At 37.3% G+C, this 23,147-nt stretch overlaps 1 protein-coding gene across 6 annotated transcripts in view; it reads right to left on the reverse strand.

The window, feature by feature from the left end:
• Positions 1-23,147, reverse strand: part of LOC105466503 (transient receptor potential cation channel subfamily C member 6) — a 256,881-nt gene that overhangs the window by 120,225 nt on the left and 113,509 nt on the right. Inside the window, exon 1 of one of the 6 annotated variants that reach the window (XM_011715468.2) lies at positions 15,223-15,306. The exons of 3 other annotated variants lie outside the window; for them this stretch is intronic. Coding sequence is in view for 1 of the 3 variants with exons in the window: in XM_011715463.3 (XP_011713765.1) it covers positions 11,445-11,614 (170 nt within the window). In the remaining 2 variants the exon portion in view is untranslated. Of the gene's footprint in view, positions 1-11,444; positions 12,708-14,936; positions 15,142-15,222; positions 15,307-23,147 lie in introns of those variants that run through there. 2 more of the 6 variants (XM_071075504.1, XM_011715463.3) reach the window with 2 other exon arrangements.

Consider the following 23,147-nt stretch of genomic DNA (forward strand, 5'->3'; position numbering starts at 1 on the left):
TAGAAAAATTAACTCAAGATGGATTAAAGACTTAAACATAAGACCTAAAACCATAAAAAGCCTAGAAGAAAACCTAGGCAATACCATTCAGGACATAGGCATGGGCAAAGACTTCAAGGCTAAAACACCAAAAGCAATGGCAACAAAAGCCAAAATAGACAAATGGGATCTAATTAAACTAAAGAGCTTCTGCACAGCAAAAGAAACTATCATCAAATTGAACAGGCAACCTCCAGAATGGGAGAAAATTTTTGCAATCTATCCATCTGAAAAAGGGCTAATATCCAGAATCTACAAAGAACTTAAGCAAATTTACAAGAAAAAAAATAACCCCATCAAAAAGTGGGCAAAGGATGTGAACAGACACTTCTCAAAAGACGACATTTATGCAGTCAACAAACTGCATATGAAAAAATGCTCATTTTCACTTATCATTAGAGAAATGCAAATCAAAACCATAAATCAAAACCATCTCATGTCTGTTATAATGGTGATCATTAAAAAGTCTGGAAACAACAGATGCTGGAGAGGATGTAGAGAAATAGGAACACTTTTACACTGTTGGTGGGAGTGCAAATTAGTTCAACCATTGTGGAAGACAGTGTGGCAATCTTCAAGTGTCTAGAACTAGAAATACCATTTGACCCAGCATTCCCATTACTGGGTATATACCCAAAGCACTATAAATCATTCTACTATAAAGACATATGCACACATATGTTTACTGCAGCACTGTTCACAATAGCAAATACATGGAACCAACCCAAATGCCCATCAATTATAGACTGGATAAAGAAAATGTGGCACATATACACCATGGAATACTATGCAGTCATAAGTTCATGTCCTTTGTAGAGACATGGATGAAGCCAGAAACCATCATTCTCAGCAAACTAACACAAGAACAGAAAACCAAACACCACATGTTCTCACTCATAAGTGGGAGATTAACAAGAAGAACACATGGACACAGGGAGGGGAACATCACACACCAGAGCCTGTCAGGGGGTGAGGGGCTATTAGAGGGATAGCATTAGGAGAAATACCTAATACAGATGACAGATTGATGGGTGCAGCAAACCACCATGTCATGCGTATACCTATGTAACAAACCTGCACGCTCTGCACATGTACCCCAGAATTTAAAGTTTAATTTAAAAAATGCAACTTGTCAAATGACCTAAGCTTCAAGAATATAAAACTCCAATAATGTGTTTCTAAAAATGTTAAGATGAAAACTTGATACCCTAAAGGCAAAGTCTGGTGATACCGTATGATGTCCGTAGAAGAAAGAATTGTAGAGATAAGGCCAATACACTGAAATAATTTTGTATAAGGCAGGCATTGATTTATTCATTTCACAAATATGTCTTGAGTCCCTACCAGATGCTAGTCATTTTTTGCAGAGTACATACATCCTTTTCTCATCAAACTGGTATTCTACTTCAGAGGAAGCGTAGACCAGTAAAAGCAAACAACCAAATAAACAAAACAGTCAAATATGATCCCAAATCCTGAGATACTTAAGAACCATTAATTCTTTGGCAAATTATTTTACCTTTCTGAACTTCTTTTTCTGCATTTACAAGTAGAAATAATATTACCAACCACCCAGGTTTGTTGTGAGGATCAAATAAGCTAATGTAAATAAAGCAAGGGCCTGGCATAGTCTTATCTGTGTTTTAAAGTCAGCTAGAGAATAAAATCCAAACTTCTTAACTTTTGGACAGATCATAAACAATACTGTTTGCCTTGTAATCTTCCATGTTTCCTCTTCTTCCTCATTTACAGTAACTCTAGCACACTGAACATCATATTTCATTGATTCTAAGAGACATATTTCTCCCATTTTAACTTCTCTAGATACAACATGTCTTATAATCTAAGCCTTCTTGCAATCACTGTCAGTCAAGTGTCAGTCATTACCGTGACATAGTTTTCATCATCAGTGCATGTGCCAACATTAAAAACAATAGCATCCAGAGTTTCAGAATGAATGGCATGGCTTGAAAAAAATCCTGGGAACAGTAGTGAAGCTCCTTTCAAGCCTGAGAAACAAATGTGTGTGTGTGTGTGTGTGTGTGTGTGTGTGTGTGTGTGTGTGTGTTGAGAAGGGTGGAGAATACATGAGGAACAGTGTGGAATCAGATTTGTTTAGCAACATTCTGGAACTGTTAGTCGAAATAGGCTAGTTATATGTAATTGCAAAGTCAGTTTAATTGTCTAGCACCAAAAGCTTTTGGTCTATTATGGATTCTTTAGATTGTTTTAAAGAAATCCTTCATCACCAATATCCTTTTGGCACAGAGCACAGCACTGTGAAAAAATATGAGCACTGAAGCTTCTGAGTTGAAAAGCGATTCTGAAGACTCCATCCCTAAATGTGAAGGAACTTAAGAATACCATAACAAATGTATTTTGTTTATATCTTTTTTTATTATGTGCTTGAGTTATAGATGATCCAAATCTATATCTAATTGAGTATGAAGAACTGTTTTAAGAAGTATAAAATAAAAATCTAAGATATAATTTAACTGATAACCCTTCTTTTTGCTTACTTCTTAAAGATACATAAAATGTCAGAGCAGGTTACAATTGATAGAAGTTTAGACTTCATGCTATATGGTATTCATGGTTACCCTAACATGGTGCCTAATGTACCAAAGGAACTTAAACAAATGTTTGTTGAAATAAATTAAGCATCTTTCCAGACGGAATATAGTGTCTGGCCTTCAATGCCCCTCCAAGAAAAGGGTTCCTGCAGAAATCCTTCCTCTAGGTAAGTGTGAGGATTTTCTTACTGCCCAGGGATCAGCTTTTTATAGCTGCTTCTGCCACCCTTCAATCTACTCCATGCAAAATTCTGTTTCAAGAAGGCTAACACAGTAACAACAAAAATGATTTTTATCTGTAACAGTTTAACTCCCTAAAAGAATTTTTAAGTTACCTTTAGAAATTGCCATTTATAATTCTTATTACGACTCATAACTCTTAAGATAGTTTTGTTAGCGATTCCCATGAAAAGAATTCTTCCTAGTTTTTTTTGTTTGTTTGTTTGTTTTGTGTTGGTTTTTTTTTTTTTTTTTTTAGGTTTTGTGCTACTGCAAGTCAGGACAAAAAAATGCTTTTTGTGTCAAAAACCAAAGCTGCTGCAATTGAAACATGAACTCTGCTTTGAATAGGCAGTCAATCTTAACATGACTATCCACACTATAATTGATTCCCAGCAACTTATATTTTTAGATGAATACCATGTAAATGCTTTAAAATTATGCAAATCTTGTGGTGAAATCCCCAGTTTCACACTGTCATGTGAGTCAATGTCTCTAAAACAACCTGCATTATAGCACAGAAGCAATTTTATCCACATGATGGCATTGAAAAGTAAAAGAAAGCCTTGCCTTTCACAATCTTTAGTCATGATCAGTTTGTGGATCTTTGGTAACATTAGCAATCGACACACAATTTTGTTACATTCATAGTCTTCCTTTGGTGACAAAGATTGGCAATTTTTCAAAACCTAGTTTTACTCTTTATTGAAATAAGAGATAAAACGAAATCCTTTGCTCTTCCCTTTCTTTCTTCCCATTTGTGCCAACTGCTAGCTGTGTAGCATTTGGCAAGTCACCTACCTTCTTTTTACTGTGATTCCTTTTCCTTATCAGTAAAGTGAGGATTATAAAAATGCATATCTCATAGGTTATAAGGATTAAATGAGTTAATACCTACAAAGCACTTGGAGAATGGCCTAGCACACAGAAATCTCTAATAAATCTAGCTATCATTTCTATGCTTGCTGGACATAATCATATAAAATCAACAGAGGTGAATGAATAAATAGATTAATCAATTAATGAAATAAGGGAGATATAAAGCTTGACCTTCAAAGATGGCTAAGATTTCAACAGAAAGAGAAAGTGAGGGTTAAACATACTTATTACTGCTATTTATGCCCCTTTCTTCCAGTCCTCTGCCTGCACCCAGGATATAACTTAGATATAATGAGCACAGCACAAGGAATGTTAGTTCAGTAGATCAGAGCCAATGTGTGGCTCTCCAAATTCCTATGAAAAGGGAGAAGAGAAGGAATGGGGGTGAGTGCACTTTTGAAGAGCATAATCCACCTGTATCCAGCTGTGCCTGGCTGAATACTGAGAGAATAGAGGACTGAGATATGGGGTACTGAGAGAATAGAGGACTCCGTGCAACCTGCCAGCCCTTCGGTCCACGTGTTCCAGCCCAAAATATACTGGGTTTTGCCCACTTTACAACGACTTACTGGCTGTATAACTTTCTGCACATTGTTGAACATTTCTAAATTTCAACATTGTTCTTTATAAAATGGATGCTAAAAATAGCTGAGTGGATGCTCTGAAGATCTAATTACATTTGTATGACAACTAGAAAATAACCTGCTACAGAATAGGTATTCAAAAAATGTTAGTTGCCCCAAATATACATAAATATTTTGGATTAGTCCTTCACAGAAACAGCAACTTACATTAAACTGTATCTAATTCTGGTTAACATCATTTCTCCTCTTTGTCATGGCTGAGAGCTGAATTAGGTGGAGAACAGTTATGCTGCAATCATATAGGTTGTTTGAGTATGTGTAACACTCATTTCTGTATTCTGCTCTAAACAGAGATTCCATAAGAACTGTGATTCAGTCAGTTCCAATGGCTTAAAGCTTCTTGAGCAGCATACCAAATTTTAGATGCCAAAGTTTAATTGAAATTTGGCATATGGATGAGCACTTCTGCATGTATTGAAAGCCATCAGAAGATTCCTAAACAAAGAGCAATCACACATGGTAATTGTATCCAACTGGAACCAATTATATTTGGCATTTTTTATGAAAGAGGGAGAAAAATAAGAATGGACTCAAGAAAATGTTTTCCTTTTATGACTTTTACCTTCTTTAAGATGAATTGCATTATGAAGTTACTTCTTACAACTCAAGGAGCATAACTGTCTAGAGAAAAAAAAATTACGCAATGTCTTCCTGGAGGCAAACATTTTGTTACAGAATAAAGGTGGGCTTTTAAGAACATCTGGCAATCATTCCACAACCTACAATGCTGGCATCCTAAAAACGTTTCACGATAATAATGTGTTACCAGTGGAGTTGATTACTTCAAGCCAGGGGAGGTTTCAACACAAAACAGGTCGTTTCCATGCAGAACACAGAGCTTCAAAGTCATCAGCTATGAGACCCACCATTAATCCAAGTGGTTGGGGGAGATGATTACTCCTAATAGAAGGTGAGCCAGATTCAAAGGTGTTTTTACACGTGCTTTTCCCCTGGAAGAGCAAGCTTTCACACTGCAAATCTTTCACCAAAGTCCAGGTCTTGGCTTTATGGTTATAGATGCTATTTCAAAGGGTGTAATAGATTATAGGATTCTTTCTGCATTCTAAAGCACTACGTATGTATAAGAAATCATGGTGTTGTGCATGTTCTCTTTTATTGATTTCATGTATCATTCAATAAATATGTCTTGTAAGAAAATCAGCCCTTTAATTTTATTTGGAAATACCTTATACTGCTGCTGGGCTATCGTGTTCTGATGTGACTTCCCCTTTGAGGTCAGAGAGTAAAGTCACACCTCTGTGGATCAGTGGTGGTATCTTTGCTCAGAGCAGTAGACATATCTAATGTCAATCATCTAGGAAAGAAGGAGAATTTTTAAAAGACAAAGTTTGGAAAGCAGATATTACACCAAAGAAAAAGGTTGTGGTGGGAGGTGGGAAGGCAGTCATTCTTCAGTCTGGGCTAGGACTAAGGACTAGATTAATTGAGGACGGTCTGCAGAGGGAAAGCAAGAACACTCACTGCCAGAGAGAAGAGAGATGATGCTTGTGTCCAGGCAAGGGTCAGTCCCTAGGAGACTCCATAAATGAGCTGGAAGAGCAGTTATAGCCAGCCAGGAGTTTTTCCCTTTTTAGTAATTCTCTCTGGTAAAGATATAGCCTCACCTCAGGTGTGCAGAGAGAACTTTAAGGGAAGAGCCTCAGGCTAGAAAGCTAAAAGAAGCGTGTAGTGATTTGTGAAAGATTCCCTGAAAGACGAGTCTTTGTGACAGGCAGCTGGAATATAAGATAAAGGTATCTCTTTTGATATGGACATTCACTCTTCTACCTAACTTAGCTGATCCAGATGCTATTTTATTAAAGCAGCTGGCATCATTGTATTTCTTACTAGAATAAATACCGAGGAGGAAATATCTTTGTTGAGGAATAAATTACATGGCACCTTCTCTTTGCTAGGTACTGTGTTAAGCATAGGGGGATGAAGGACAGACCCACTTCTTATGGCCTACGCTCTAGTAAGAGGAAAAGGACATGTGAACAATTAAGTGTAGAAATGTGTAGCAGATGTTTCAATGATCAGGGTTGCCAAAAACAAGGGAGAGATAACAAGGGTATGATAATGTAATATGATGCATAGGCCTGAGTCCATGTTCTTCAATCTTAAACTTCTTTAAAAGAGTAAGTTACCCTATTGGCGAGTAATATCAGGAAAGATTCTCTAGCCTATAGTCTGAATGTTTCATTCCCTTATTTATTTATCAATGTGTTCAATACTAACTTTTTTTGCCTGGAGAAAAGAAAGCACTATGTGGGGTATTTTATTTATTTGTGGTCTCTGATATTACATTACTTTAAACTGGTAATTCAAACTCTGGATCTTGTGGTTCATAAATGGGGTTCAAGTCATCCAAAACCCTCTTGAAGTCAATAAAGTTTTAAAGGATCTGTGACTCATTTTTAAAAAGTCATTTTTTGTGTTTTCATATGAAATAGAGGATAAAATTAAGAATCCCTTTCAGTTTCCCCTAAGACTGTGATTCAATAAGTCACCTTTAAAAAATTTTTAGTACATATCCATCAGAGACCTTATCAGCAGTGGAGCACTGACTCCATTAAAAACTAGAAAGTAAACCTTTTATGTAATGGCAAATCCATTGTTCTTACAAGCTATATATTCTATAACCAAGGTAATATCAAAATATATTATGAGTGCATTTCCACTGTAAATACTTTGAATTTTAAAACTCTCATTCAAATCTCTATGTTTTGATTAATTTTTAGTATTTCCTCCTGTCTTTGGTGTTCTGCAATTCAAACGGTATGTTTAAATGGGTTTATTTTTCTGTTTTACAGTAATATTGGTATACTTCATGAAAATGAAAATTCATTATTTCTGGAAAATCCTCACCCATTATCTATTCAAGTGTTGCCTCTCCCACTTCTACATGTTATCTTTTCCTGGAATTCTTACCTTCTAGCTCCATTACTCTTAACAATGTTCATATAAAATATTTTTTATGTCTCTGCATTTTGAGTATTATCAATTATGCTCTAATCTGCATTTAACCCTTCCATTGAATTTTTGTAAGAATTGTATTTTTTACTTATAGATGTTCTATTTGTGCTTTTCTTTAAAAATGTCATTTTTTTCTTAAGGTTTGATTTCTTGTTTTATATTGTCAATATTTATACATACTTTTAAATATTCTTTTTCATGTTGTTATCTCAACTTTTTAAAAAATCCACTCGCTACTGCATGTCTTATATTGCCTCTCACTCATAGATCGTATCGTCCACTGACTCTCACTCTTGGTTGACTATTTCCTTGTGTATTTTGTTATTCATTATAGCAAGCATATCTTTAGCAGGACTTGCTTTCTTCTTGAAAAGCCTAGGCAATCTAGATGCTTGGTACTAGTCTTTCATAATGATTTTATGTTTTACTCTTACAGGAGCCTCAGGAGTATTTTCCAGGTTGAGAATTTCTAGGCTAGTTAGGTAGGATATAAAAACAAAAATCCCAAAAACAATATTCTCAAGGGGGAGAGTTCTTCTTACTAATAAAATTTCCTGTTCTCACTCTATGCTGGTGGGCATATATTTCTAGCCTACATTTTTATTTAATGGTTTTATGCAGGGGACAGAGATATCTCAGTTCCAGCTCTCTGCCTCATCTGGCACCAAGAGTTTGCCTTCTTTCTGTCTCATATGGACATTAGATTCCAGGCTCCTTGGTCACTGAGATGCATAACTCATAGGACAACCACATCGTCACTTCACAATCTTTGTCTTTGTTCTTAGCACATGGTAGATTACCCTTTTATTTTTCACAAAATTGGGAAATGTTTTAAAATCATTTAAAATATTTTATTCAGTACTGCTAGGTGTCTGTAACCATAAATTTTTCAGATTGTCTTAGTCAACTGCATTGCCAGTGCTTTAGTTTACAGTTTACTGTTTCATTATTCATAATTAATCAATTACTCCTTCCCAAGTAGGAAGTTTAGTTGGACTGTGTTTCCAGATCCTGAGATTTTAGAACTGCTTAACTTTTTTTAATGTCTGGGATTCTTCCCCAAGTTCAGAAGTGATGAACTATAGACATATCTTTAAAGTTCTAAATAAAGGAAATCTGAAATGCCTCCTGGGACCTTGGCAGGACATGGGCCTTTCTTGCTAATTGCCATTACAAATTGAAAACAATAGAGTGTATTAATTGATTTGCTATTGAACATTGAACAAAGAGAAAATCTGAGTCATTTTCTTCTGAACACCATTTCAGTTTGTTACTACTTTAACAATTAAGGCCTTATAACACATAATTGCTCACAAATAAGATAATTTACCACAATTTTCAGCAGTAAAAGCCCTGTAAATATATGTAAAATCTTTCTAAATAAGAAAACTGAAAGAGAAATTTTTGGCAAGAGTCATATAATTCATTCCACAGAAATGACAACTTACAAAGACTTGGAATCTCATAAGGGAAAATCTCAGTGATTTGAGAAAATGGCAATATTCATATCTAAAATGTACTAGTGATTGCCACTTTCAGAAATGGTATACCCCCTACTCTGAAAAAAAAATGAAATTGTGTAACTCACAAGTCAAAAGCATATGGAAAAGTTGATTTCTACTCTACCAGAGGGAGTAATTTTCTTTAGCTCTTTCTTATACATCATAGGTGTGAAGTACTTTTGTTTATTGGTTAAAATGTTTCTGTTAGTTGATTATTCAACTGGAAAAAAATTAAAACCTTGTCAGAGAAAACAGTGGATGAAATGTAGCTATAGAACCTTTTGGAAATAATAGATTCACATAAAACCAAGCTCAAATTCTAGAGCATGGCTCACTCTTACATGTATTATAGTACCTCTGACGTCATGCAGAGGGTGGATGTTATGAATTGAAGCACTTTAAAATATTTCTGTTGATCACTCTGCTGCTCAGTTCTATTTTTTAATAGTCCAGGATTCCTGAACTAAGGGAGAAAAATACATATTCACTAAATACTGCATGTTGAGGACAGCCTGGGTAACAGTGAGAACCTATAGCTAAAAAACGTAATGACAATAATTAGACAAATTAGGCAGTAAGACACATTTGAAGAAAGCACTAGGGAAAGTTTTCAGGACAACTTGGCATTATTACTTTATTTAGTCTCTCTCACTACTGATATATAACCACAAGTTTTTTTAATCAAATAATTTTTTGACAGACACAGTGACAAGTGATTATAGGGATTACAGAATGAAAAAAGGTTTTGTTCATGGGCCAGTCTAATTTTTAAAAAGCAGTATAAATTTTTAGTCACCTAGTTTAGCCAGGAGGTAATGTTGCCAAACCTATAACCCTCAGACATCGGAGATCTCAAGTTTAAGCCAATAAAAATTCCATCTATGTCTTAAACTTACACCTTCAAAGCAAATTTTAAAATAGCATTTCAGAATATCCAGGATTAATTTATTTTTTTCCACTCTTTTTTCTTGTCATATATCACCTTGCTATTCAGAAGGTGATTCATGGACTAGCAATCTTGTCATCATCTGAGGGATGTCAGAAATGGAGAATCTTGGGCTGTAACCTAAGACCTGCCTTCTCAAAATCTGCATTCTAACAAGATTTCCAGATGATTTGTATGCTACCCATTAAAGTTGGAAGAGTCTGTACTATGAGAAATAAAAATATCTTCTAATTTAACACATGAAGTATAAGATTTCTTTGAAGGACGATGAAATTGTTCTGGAATTAGATATTGGCGATGGCTGTACAACTTTAAGGATGTATTAAACAATAGTGCATTGTACAGCTTAATGGGGGAATTGTATGGTACAGAATTATGTCTTGAACTTTTAAAAAGAAAAATATATACATAATTGTAAAAGGTCTTAACTTGCACAGCACAAAGACGAATGAAACCAGTTCTAACTATTTTCCTTTATCTTTGAGAAAAGTTAGATGCTCCCTTTACTGGGGCTCACCTCTTTTAGGTGCTCCCTTTACTGGGGCTCACCTCTTACTTCAGAAGGGCACCGCAGGCCTTGAAACTGGGCAGCCCTGACACAGCACCCATCTATCAAGAGGGTAGGCCAGGCACCTATGGGGAGGAATCCTCCCTACAACTAAAGCTGTTTATAGAGTTGAGAACCTCGGGAAACCGCCTGCGGGTGGATGTGACAAGTCAGGAAACTTAACTACTCAATCACCCAAAGGGGCAATGGGACAGAAATGCTATCTGCCCGCTGCACATGTGGTCACAGCAGTGTTGGGGAAGCAGAGTCTTTTCTTCTGGAGTCCACTCTGCTTACTCCCTACCTCCCCTCCCGTCACCCACCCAGCCACAAGAAAAAAATACCCTAGATTCATAAACAAAAGCTTGTAGTTACCCATAGCCCAACACAAACGACACCCTCACTTTTACAGCCCGTGAGTCTCCCAGCCCACGCCCCTAACAGCCTCGTCTCCCCAGACGCCACTGGTAAAAAGCTTCGCGCCGCCGGTGGAGAGGCTTATTGGTTCTACTTCTGTCTTCACCCCAAGGCCCCAGGAGCGGGGAGAGGTCCTGGTCTAACTTTGGCTGTCCCACGGTCCAAGGACTTGAGCGCTCAGCCCGAAACGCTAAGCCAAGCGTGGAGACCGCCGCTGGGCGCACGAGTTCAGGAGTTACCCGCACGCACCCAGGCGGCTCCAGCCCTTGGAGTTCTAGTCATCTCTCCCACGGAAGCTAAGAGTCATCCGAGCGCACATCTGAATCAGCCCCGTGTTCAGATCACGCCTGTTACGCAGCGATCCTGTCTCTTGGAGAGCACAGGATGAACGGGTCTGGAGAAATCGACCACCCATCTGATCACCTGCAATGGTGTTGGTACTCTGCGGTCTCACTCTCGTGGGCAAACATATCCATGCGTACCTACGAGGAGCAAACCTAGACACCCCCTTCCCCCAACTCCCCGCGCGCCCCTCCACTCACTCAGGTCCCAGCCCTGGCTCTCGCTGACCTCCCAGCACCGTCCTAGGAGGTACACACGCGGGTTCAGAACGCGCGCGGACCCGGCTCGGCCACTCCTGCTAGTGCACAGCCTCCCTCCTCGCAGCCCGCGCCCTATCCGCCCCGCATCGCCGGCACTCACAAGCAGGGGTAGTAGCCGTAGCAAGGCAGCGGGGCTTGCGGGCAGCCGTCGTCTCCCAGCTCCGAGTCCATGAGCAGATAGTCCTGGCTCTCGTTGCGCCGCGCACCGGCTCCGACAGCGCCCCGGGGAGAACCGCCCCTCCGGGGACCGAACGCCGGGCTCTGGCTCATGGCGGGAACGCCCGACTGGCCTGGGTCCCGCTCCCGGGGGAGCCGAGTGGGCAGTCCCAGCGGGCACCCGGTGCCGAGGGCGCGCGTCAGCGGCTGAACTGGTCCTGGGCAGACCGGTGCCCAGGGAACGGCGATGAGGCAGGGGGTGCAGCCGCCCGCCGCAAGTGGCTCGCCCACTGGCCCGGGAAGAAATCACCACTTAAGGGGGTGCAAAGGGGACCTTGACCTGAGCGGGTCAGGCCAAGGAGACCCCGCGAGGATGCGTCCGGGACTCCCGGGCAGAGAGGGCACAGGCGGGGCCGCTGGTGGTAGCGAAGCGTAAGAGCGAAGAGCAAGGGAGACAGAGCTGAAGAGTTACTATGTCAACAGAGACTCTCCAGCCCTCAGCTCCCGCCTTCATCCCCCGGCATTCTCCGTCAAGATCCCCACCTTTAAAGGGATCCGAACGACGTTCTAGAAAACAGCCAAAGCCTGTGCTGTAGCCACAACTTTCAGGAGGCGGTATAAGCCTGAATTAGGAGAGCCAGGCACGCACTATTTTTTTCCCCTCTACTATTTAGTTGGCTTATTTAGTAAGGATACCAACTGCGGACTTTCTAGGAAGCTTCCTTTAAGTATCACTCTCGAAAAGCCAGGGAAACCTGTTCCTTAAAAGGGACATGAGCCTCTTCTTTCTCCAGACTGCCTTCATTTTCTTTGGGCATTTTCTCTCTTACTCTCAACTCCTAAAGTTATTATGACTCTGCTTTAAAAATGAACTTTTTATGTTCCCAACGTCAGATGTTCCCAGTTCCTGAGAAAATCAACAAAAATAGGCAAGCATTTTCCAATGATACCGATAAAGAGGCCAACAACCTGCTTACTTCAGAGAAAAAAATTTCCCTTCCATCACTGCGAATGCCACAATGATTTCTCTGCCAGATGTTTCCCACGTTTCCAAGCTGTTTTTATTTTTAAGACTTAGTTTTAAAGTCTGATTAATATGCACACGTGTGAGAAGTAAAAACTTGTCAACAAGGATGAATCAGTATGTGTAGACCTTCAAGCAGTAGTAGCCAATTAAGAATCCATTCATTCAGTTAACAAATATTTAATGAATGCCAACTGCGTTTCAAATCATTTCAGAATTCGGAGGCAAACAAGCAGATGAGGCACCTGTCTGCCCTCATAGAGCTTTCATGGCAGAAAGGGGGACCAATTAAATAAGCAAATGAAAAAATATCAAGGACAAATGCTGCAATGAAAATAAAACAGGTTGATGTGATGGAAGCTGGTGAATGACTACTTCAGATGAGATGGTTAAAAGAGGCCCCTCCAAGGAGGTGCTCCTTGAGACGTGCATGGCAAGCAGCCAGCCATGAAAAGATCAGAGGCCCATTGCAATTGGATGAAAGAAAGCCAGACCGAAATCTGTCTGCAAAGGTGCCTTTGCTTCCCATGAACAGGTGGACAACAAAATGAATGTTGGAAGTGTGGGAAAAAGCAATTGATTTGATAGAGGGGAAAAGAGGCCACACATTTAGAAACTTCTGAGTTTGCCTTTAAATTTAAAACTGAAACTCAGAGCAGAAGCCACTGGGTCCTGAGGATCCAGCTTTGTATTTGACACAGGTGTGTAGGGTGCATGCCTGTATGGGTGGGTGGAAGGAATATAGAAACAATAAGAAAATGCTCTTGGCCCTGGAAAGAACATTTTTCCTGGGGAAACAAACAACCCCCGTATCATTCTGAAGTCTGTTCTTTCTGATTTAAGTTAGAGTCTTCCTTTTTGATCTCTCAACATGCGGAGCCATGATTTAAAATTCTTACAATTTTCTAGTTTTTATACCTAGCAATAAGATATTCTGCCTAATATTTGTTTGTGGCAACTGCTATCTGTAAGTATTCATAAGCTTTGATGCTTGAATGAATTAGTCAATAAATGTTAAGTTAAACAGTGCCAAGGTAATCTCTTTGGCAACACCAAGTATGGGGAAAACATTCATGGGAAAAGTAATATTCAAAGGTTTTCTACCCATTTCAAATTCTGTGAGCTAAAGCCAAATTAGTAAACACTTGTAGTGTCAGTTGAAGTGTTAACCTTTCATGTAAAAGGAAAAAAACAAAAATTGAGACAGAATTTATTTTGCTGTTGTTACAGTTAGTTGAGCTGTTTGTGCCTTTTCTCATAACACTGTTTTTCATTCACAGGTAACAACCTTCACACTGAAAAAATTACTACAGTAAACTTTTATTCTGACATCAATTTATCATGTGGGAAGATAAGACATGTTTTTCTGTTTTTTTGTTTTTGTTTTTGTTTTTGTTTTTGAAGTATAGTGAGTACCGGACCAACAAGCCCAGGCATTTATTGAGTACCCAGAAGGAATAAGGTGGTGTACAAATGTTACAAGATTCTGAAAGAGCTTATGACATGATGAAGTGGAATCATTAGATCAGAAGTCTCAAAGCCTGGATTTTTATTTCGGCCACTTCCCTAACTGAAGTTGCATGATTTCAGAGAGGTCATTAAATCTCTCTGCCTCAGTTTTTTCATCAATAAGCTGGTATACAATTACACCTCAATCTCTAACTTCCTGCATTCTGTAGTTACCTATGCAGTTTTATCACTTTACATTAAAAACATGGTGAAACCAATTTTTTAAAAAGACCAAATATGATTAAATAATGTATTTTTGAATCAAGTATGGAAGTATTGAGTAGATCTGGAGTCATGAAGAAAGCTGAGTGAACAAAGAAACGATAGTTTTTAAAGTTAAAAAAATTGTTGGGTGAATGCAGGACTGATAGTTCTTACAGAGTTGGAAGTTGCTATGCAATTATAGGTTATGTAAGTTTATATAGTATGTTTATGCTATTGAAATAAAAAAAACATTCATTCATTCTGAGAAATGAGGATGAAGGTGAGTTATGTGTGTCTGTGGGCGGAGGAAGAGATGTTACTGAGAGAGGACCTTTGCCTCATTATACATCTGCACTGTTTGATTAATAGTTTGATTTTGCAAAAATTGATACCTTACATATATACATGTGGGATATATATATATATTATGTGTATATATATTATACACATAATATATGTAACACAGTGTTTTGAAAAGCTGATAGAAGAAAAATGAGTAAAGAAAAAGCGTTGTCCTCTAGAACAGTGGTCCCCAAATTTTTTGGCACCAGGGACTGGTTTCGTGAAAGACAATTTTTCCACAGACCTGTGGGGTGGGATGGATGGTTTGGAGATTATTTCAGTACATTAAATTTATTGTGCACTTTATTTCTATTACAATTACGTTGTAATATATAATGAAATAATTATACAACTCACCATAATGTAGACTTGATTGGATCCCTGAGCTTGTTTTCCTGCAACTAGGTGGTACCATCTGGTGGTGATGAGAGACAGTGACAGATCATCAGGCATTAGATTCTTGTAAGGAGCACACAACCTAGATTCTCACGTGCATGGTTCACAATAGGGTTCATGCTCCTAGGAGAATCTAATACCTCCACTGATCTCACAGGAGGCAAAGCTCAGGCGGTAATGCAAGTGATGGGAAAAAGCTGTAAATACTAAATACAGGTGAAGCTTTGCTGGCCTGCCCACTGCTCACCTCCTGCTGTGTGGCCCCAATCCTAATAGGCCACAGATGGATAGCAGTCCATAGCTGGGGGTTGGGGACCGCTGTTCTAGGAAGTCTCAGGCAAGGAACCTAAAGGGAAAGGAAAATAAATTGCCACCAGGAGCAAAAGGTTGAGAAAACATTAAATGCTTAATGACTCAAGAAGCTCAAAAGTTACACAGACCTGCAGTTTGTGAGTTGCTGTTGCTGATGGAAAATCACTAACATAGGAGTCTCTCTGGGAAATGTAATTCTGGTTGGCCAGAAGTACAGATAAAAGTTTAGTCACGATTTCATCTGGATATTTTAAAGCATGGAAACCCTGAGCCCTGATTCCTATCACGTGTAGAATTGACCAGGTGAAAACAGAAACACCTCAGAAGCTTCAGAGGGGCTGCTGATTCTCTATGAATGAAAGTGCTCTGCAAACTCCAGTTTGAGTAAAATCTGAGCAGGTGCTGCTATATCTTTGAACCTCAATTTCTTAATGTTTAAAATAAAGAGGTTATAGTAATTTACATTTGGTATCTCTCTTGCAGCTAAAATGTTATGTTATTAATCATCAGAAACAAATAGAAGAATCTATGGATTGCTAATTTCATTTTTGCTCTAATTTGAGCTTGACATAGATGTTGTCCAAAATTCTGACATTATCATATGCTTATTTTGTAAGCACTTGTGATTAATATGGTTTCACTTAGAGAACAATTGTGTGATATGTTTGTCAGCGCGATTGAAAAATAAGAACTGGGTAACAAAGGAATGATTCATAAATAGTTAGAAGACCGTTGAAAAGATTGTTGATTTATAGATCAATGTCACCCAAGTTAAATAAATGAAGACATATCAAGAATGGACTGAGCTGCTTTTGGTTTTTTGTTTTATTTTGTTTTTGCCTTGTTTTGTTTTGTTTTGTTTTTTTTCACTGAACATGTTCAAATACAACCTGGACCTCAATTTTCCACATATACTACAAAGGAAATTAATATATTTCTGGAAAATTAAATGAACACTAAGGTCCTTTAAGAAAAAGTCTAAAATTCAAAAACTAATCATCATCTCCATGGATCCAAAAAGTTGATAATATTTAATATCTATTCTTCATTTTGTAAAAGAAAATAAGAAAAAGCTTAGTAAACTAAGAGTAACAGACAAATTTTTAACATGGTGAAGAAAACTATTTTAGATAAAAACAACATGGAGAAACCCCAGAGATGTTTCCATTAATATAAGAAATCAAAGATGTTTGTCATTATCATTACTATTTTACATAGCTAAGAACTTCAACAATAAGTAAAATAAAACGTGATAAAAAATGAGATGAAAAAGTTTGAAATGAGAACATAAATCTATTACTTTACAGGTTATCTAATAGTCTACTATAAAAAATTCAAGATTTTTAATGAAAAATAGTTAGATTCAGAAGTAAGAAATGTGTTTGGTACAGTACCAGATAATAAAAGTAAATATTAAAAATTCAGTAGTTTTCCCTTATATTAGCAATAGCTAGCCAAAATACAATAAAAGCCATAAAAATAGAAAGTACAAATATATTTAACAGAGAATTGTAAAACCTATGAAAATTCTAAATCTTCACTAAGACCTAATTGAAAAATAAAGGTCTGTATCAAATTATATAATACATTTTATTGATAGTTTCATTATACTTGTATTAAATTTATACATTTAGTTAGAATGTAGTAGTTTCAATACTTATATCTTCCTAAGGACAGGTTTTTCTCTACTGTTTATTTTTTCACATTTCTAAAAATAAATATCTTTTTTTAAATTTATTTATTATTATTATACTTTAAGTTGTAGGGTACATGTGCACAACGTGCAGGTTTGTTACATATGTATACTTGTGCCATGTTGGTGTGCTGCACCCATCAACTCGTCATTTACATCAGGTATAACTCCCAATGCAATCCCTCCCCCCTCCCCCCTCCCCATGATAGGCCCCGGTGTGTGATGTTCCCCTTCCTGAGTCCAAGTGATCTCATTGTTCAGTTCCCACCTATGAGTGAGAACATGCGGTGTTTGGTTTTCTGTTCTTGTGATAGTTTGCTAAGAATGATGGTTTCCAGCTGCATCCATGTCCCTACAAAGGACACAAACCCATCCTTTTTTATAGCTGCATAGTATTCCATGGTGCATATGTGCCACATTTTCTTAATCCAATCTGTCACTGATGGACATTTGGGTTGATTCCAAGTCTTTGCTATTGTGAATAGTGCTGCAATGAACATACGTGTGCATGTGTCTTTATAGCAGCATAATTTATAATCCTTTGGGTATATACCCAGTAATGGGATGGCTGGGTCATATGGTACATCTAGTTCTAGATCCTTGAGGAATCGCCATACTGTTTTCCATAATGGTTGAACTAGTTTACAATCCCACCAACAGTGTAAAAGTGTTCCTATTTCTCCACATCCTCTCCAGCACCTGTTGTTTCCTGACTTTTTAATGATCGCCATTCTAACTGGTGTGAGATGGTATCTCATTGTGGTTTTGATTTGCATTTCTCTGATGGCCAGTGATGATGAGCATTTTTTCATGTGTCTGTTGGCTGTATGAATGTCTTCTTTTGAGAAATGTCTGTTCATATCCTTTGCCCACTTTTTGATGGGGTTGTTTGTTTTTTTCTTGTAAATTTGTTTGAGTTCTTTGTAGATTCTGGATATTAGCCCTTTGTCAGATGAGTAATACCATAAAAATCCTAGAGGAAAACCTAGGTAGTACCATTCAGGACATAGGCATGGGCAAAGACTTCATGTCTAAAACACCAAAAGCAACGGCAGCAAAAGCCAAAATTGACAAATGGGATCTCATTAAACTAAAGAGCTTCTGCACAGCAAAAGAAACTACCATCAGAGTGAACAGGCAACCTACAGAATGGAAAATAAATATCTAAAAGAAAAATCCAAAAAAGAAAATAAATGAAAGAAACTTGGGTCTAAAAAAAATCAAACGATTTAATAAAAACACAATAAATAATATAAATTAGTACTCACAAACTAGAAATATATAAAGAATGTAATAGAATAAAGGATACAAAACATTTTGTGGTATGATAAAGAGCACATCTTAAGTCAATGGGAGATGTGAAGGAACGTGGAATAAATCAAACTGGATAAGAGATTTATATCATACTTTTGTCAAAAATCGCATGCATTAATAAGTCAAATGTAATTCAAGAAGTTGTAAAACCTACTAAAGAAAGATACAGGTGAGCCTTTTAAAGCGTATAATCAACACATTTAAGAAGATTAAAATCATATCAAGCATCTTTTTTGGCCACAATTGCCTGAAACTAGAAATAAATAACAGGAGGAAGACTGGAAAAGTCACAAGTATTTGGAAATTTAAAAACATGCTTCTGAACAACCAATGGATCCCAGAAGAAATCAAAGGGAAAATAAAAGAATATATTGAGACAATGACATGTAAACACAACTTACTCAATTATGGGAAGCAGCAAAGGCAATTCTAAGAGAAAAGATTGTAGCAATAAACACCTACATTAAAAAAGAAGAAAAACCTCAAATAAACAACCTAACATCATTTCTCAAAAAAACTAGAAAAAAAGAGAACAATCTAAGTCCAGAGCTAGTAGAAGGAAGGAAATAACAAAGATCAGAGAAGAAATAAATAAAACAGAGACCCAGAAAGCAATATAAAAGAGCAACAAAATTAAGAGTGGGTCTTTTGAAAAGATAAAATTGATAAACCTTTATCTAGGCTAACAAAAAAATGAAAGAAGACTCTAAAATCAGAAATGAAAAGGGGAACATTACAACTTATACAGAAATACAAAGAATCTTAAGAGACTATTACAAATAACTATACACCGACAAATTGGATAGCTTAGAAGAAATAAATTCCTAGAAACTTACAATCAACCAAAACTAAACTATGAAGAAATAGAGTATCTGAACAAACCAATCACAACTAGGAAGATTGAATCAGTAACCAAAGTCTTTTTCAAAGAAAAGCCCAGGACCTGATGTCTTCACTGGTGAATTCTACCAAACATTTAAAGAATTAGTACTAATCCTTTTCAAATTACTTCAAAAAACTGAAGCAGGGGAACTACTTCTAAGCTCATTTTATGAGGCCAACACTACCCTGATTCCAAAGCCAGACAAAGGCATTACAAGAAAACGAAATTATAATATCCTCAATGAACACTGATGTAAAAATCCTCAACAACATGCTAGCAAACTGAATTCAACAATACAGTAAAAGGATGGTATACCATGATCAAGTGGCATTTTTCCCTAGAATGTAGGATGGGTCAACATGTACAAATCCATAAATGTCATACACCACATTAACAGAATAAAGAACAAAAACCATATGACCATCTCAATAGTTAAAGAAAAGGCAGTTTACAAATCTCAAAAAAGTTAAATCTTATAAAAGTTAAATTGTCCCTGTTGTAGATGATATAATCTTATAGTTAGAAAATATTAATGACTCCACCAAAAAAAAACTGTTAGACCTAATAAACAATACAGTAAATCTGCAGGATACAAAATCAATATACAATAGTCAATTGCATTTATATTAAAAAAAAAAAGCTATCCAAAAATGAAATCAAGGAAACAATCCCATTTACAATAATTTAAAAAAAAGTACTTAGGAATAAATTTAACCAAGAAGGCAAAAGACTTTGACACTGAAAACCATGAAACACTGAAGAATGAAAGTAAAGACATGGATAAATAGAAAGATACTTTATGTTCCTGGATTAGAAGAATTAATATTGTTAAAATGTTTACACTACCCAAAGTTATCTACAGATTCTCTCCATCAAAATTCCAGTGACATTTTCCCAGAAAGAAAAAGAATTCTAAAACATTCATGGAACCACAAAAAACCCTGTGATGGTTAACTTTGGAGTTGACTTGATTAAGGCATACTCGGATAGCAGGTAAGGCATTATTCTTAATGTTTCAGGAGGAACTGATCCCTCTTTTGCTAAAAGGGAAGCCCAGGTAGTTGTGGTTTTGATTAGATGATCAGGCTATCCCAGGTGTGTCTGTGTGGATGTTTCCAGAGGAGATTAGCACGTGAGTTGGTGGTCTGAATGGGGAAGATCCACCCTCAATGTGAGTGGGCATCATCCAATCAGTTTTGGACCTCATGGAGCAAAGGCAGAGGAAGGTAGAATTCTCACTTTTTCTCCCTGAGACAGGACACCCTTCTTCTACTGCCCTTGGACATCAGAACTCCAGGTTGCCTGGTCTTTGAACTCCAGGACTCATACATGTAGCCCTCACGCTCACCAGCATTCAGGATTGAAAATTACACCACAGCTTTGTTGGTTCTGCAGTTTGGACTTGGACTCAGACACATTACTGTCTTTCCTGGTTCTCCCACTTAAAGATGGTCTGCAAGATTTCTCAACCTGTGAAATCAAGTGAGCCAAGTCTAATAAATCCTTTTTCATATATCTCTCTACATATTCCATCAGCTCTGTTTCTTTGGAGAACCCTAAAACAACCCCAAATAGTCAAAGCAATCCTGAGGAAAAAGAACAAAACTGGAGGCATCACGTTACCTGATCTCAAAATCTGCTCTAAAACTATAGTAATCAACACAGCATGGTACTGACATAAAAACAGACACCCAGACCAATGGAACAGAATAGAGAGCCCAGAAATAATAATAATAATTTTTTTTTCTGTGCTGTTATTATTTTCTTTCCTGTGCTGTTCTCATGATAGTGAATAAGTCTCACAAGATCTGATGGTTTTGTAAAGGGGGAGTTCCCCTGCACATAATAATTATTATTATATATATAATATAAAAATATGAGTAATCTGTGAAGAATACATAAATATATGTATACAACAATATGTATAAATACATAAAATTTATATCCATGAATGCATGGTTAGTGAATGAAAAGTTTTTTCTTTTTCTACCACTCATTCATTATCCATGGATTCATGGACAGATCTTTAATTGAAGTGGTTATAATCCATTATCATCATAATTTATTTTGCTGCTCAAATGGTTCTAGATTTGGCACTTTTGATCAGCCTCTGAAAATCCCTCCGTATCAGTTTATAGAGATCCTCTTCAATCTTTTTAAATTGATGCATTGTTGTATAAATCCATTGTGTAAATCAAGGATTTACAAATTAAGGCCCACAGGTAAAATCTGACCCAGCATTTGTTTTTGTAAGTGATCTTTCATTGATGTGCCATGCACATTTGTTTATACGTTTTTCTTTTTTTTTTTATGGTGGCTTTTGGATTACTACCACAGAATTAAGTAATTGAAATGAGAGACTGTGGGCCAAAAATTCCTCCCTGGTTTTTAAGAAAATTTTGCTCTCCCTTAGTGAAAATTAATCAAAATTTGTTCAAACAATATCCAATGCATGGATATTGAAACTGTACCCAATATCTTTAACTATTAATCATGTTATAATGAATAGTCTTGTGCATGTGTGTTGTCATATTATTGGAGGTTGATATGGTTTTGCTGTCTCCCCACCCAAATCTTATCTTGAATTGTAGCTGCCATAATTCCCACGTCATGGGAGGGACCTGGTTGGAGGTAACTGTATCATGGGGGAGGGTCTTTCCTGTGCTGTTTTCATGATAGTGAATAGGTCTCACAAGACCTGATGATTTTATACAGGGGGAGTTCTCCTGCGCATGCTCGCTCTTGGCTGCCTCAATGCAAGATGTGGCTTTGCTCCTCTTTTGCCTTCTCCTATGATTGTGATTCCCAGACATGTGGAACTGTGAATGCATTAAACTTCTTTTCTTCATAAATTACCCAGTATGTCTTTGTTAGCAGTGGAGAACAGACTAATACAGAGGTAAATCTCTAGGATGAATTCCTAGAAGTGGAATTGATGGATCAAAAGCAAGCAAGAGTTACCTGAATCTGAAAACCTGTGCCTAACTAAATTTGGATAAAATTTGGGTGATATGTTCAAATATCTTTTTCTGGCCCATTCTTTTGTCTCTTTCTCAGACTCCAAATAAATACATGTATGTTATTTGTTTACTTTATTTCGATCTTATTTTTCTGGTTCTTCTTCGTATTATATATATTTTTTTAAATTACACTTTAAGTTCTAGGGTACATGTGCACAGCGTGCAGGTTTGTTACATATGTATACATGTGCCATATTGGTGTGCTGCACCCATTAACTCATCATTTACATTAGTTATATCTCCTAATGATATCCCTCCCCCCTCCCCCAACTCCACAACAGGCCCTGGTATGTGATGTTCCCCTTCCTGTGTCCAGGTATTCTCATTGTTCGATTCCCACCTATGAGTGAGAACAAGCGGTGTTTGGGTTTTTGACCTTGTGATAGTTTGCTAAGAATGATGGTTTCCAGCTGCATCCATGTCCCTACAAAGGAGACGAACTCATCATTTTTTATGGCTGCAGAGTATTCCATGGTGTATATGTGTCACATTTTCTTAATCAAGTCTATCATTGATGGACATTTGGGTTGGTTCCAAGTCTTTGCTATTGTGAATAGTGCCACAATAAACATACATGTGCATGTGCCTTTATACTAACATGATTTATAATCCTTTGGGTATATACCCAGTAATGGGATGGCTGGGTCAAATGGTATTTCTAGTTCTAGATCCTTGAGTAATCGCCACACTGTCTTCCACAATGGTTGAACTAGTATACAGTTCCACCAACAGCATAAAAATGTTCCTATTTCTCCACATCCTCTCCAGCACCTGTTGTTTCCTGACTTTTTAATGATCGCCATTCTAACTTGTATGAGATGGTATCTCATTGTGGTTTTGATTTGCATTTCTCTGATGGCCAGTGATGATGAGCATTTTTTTCTTGTATCTGTTGGCTGTATGAATGACTTCTTTTGAAAAGTGTCTGTTCAAGACAGTTCTCAAAAGAA

This window comes from Macaca nemestrina, chromosome 12 (genome assembly GCF_043159975.1).
Source record: "Macaca nemestrina isolate mMacNem1 chromosome 12, mMacNem.hap1, whole genome shotgun sequence".
NCBI classification, from domain to species: Eukaryota; Metazoa; Chordata; class Mammalia; order Primates; family Cercopithecidae; genus Macaca; species Macaca nemestrina.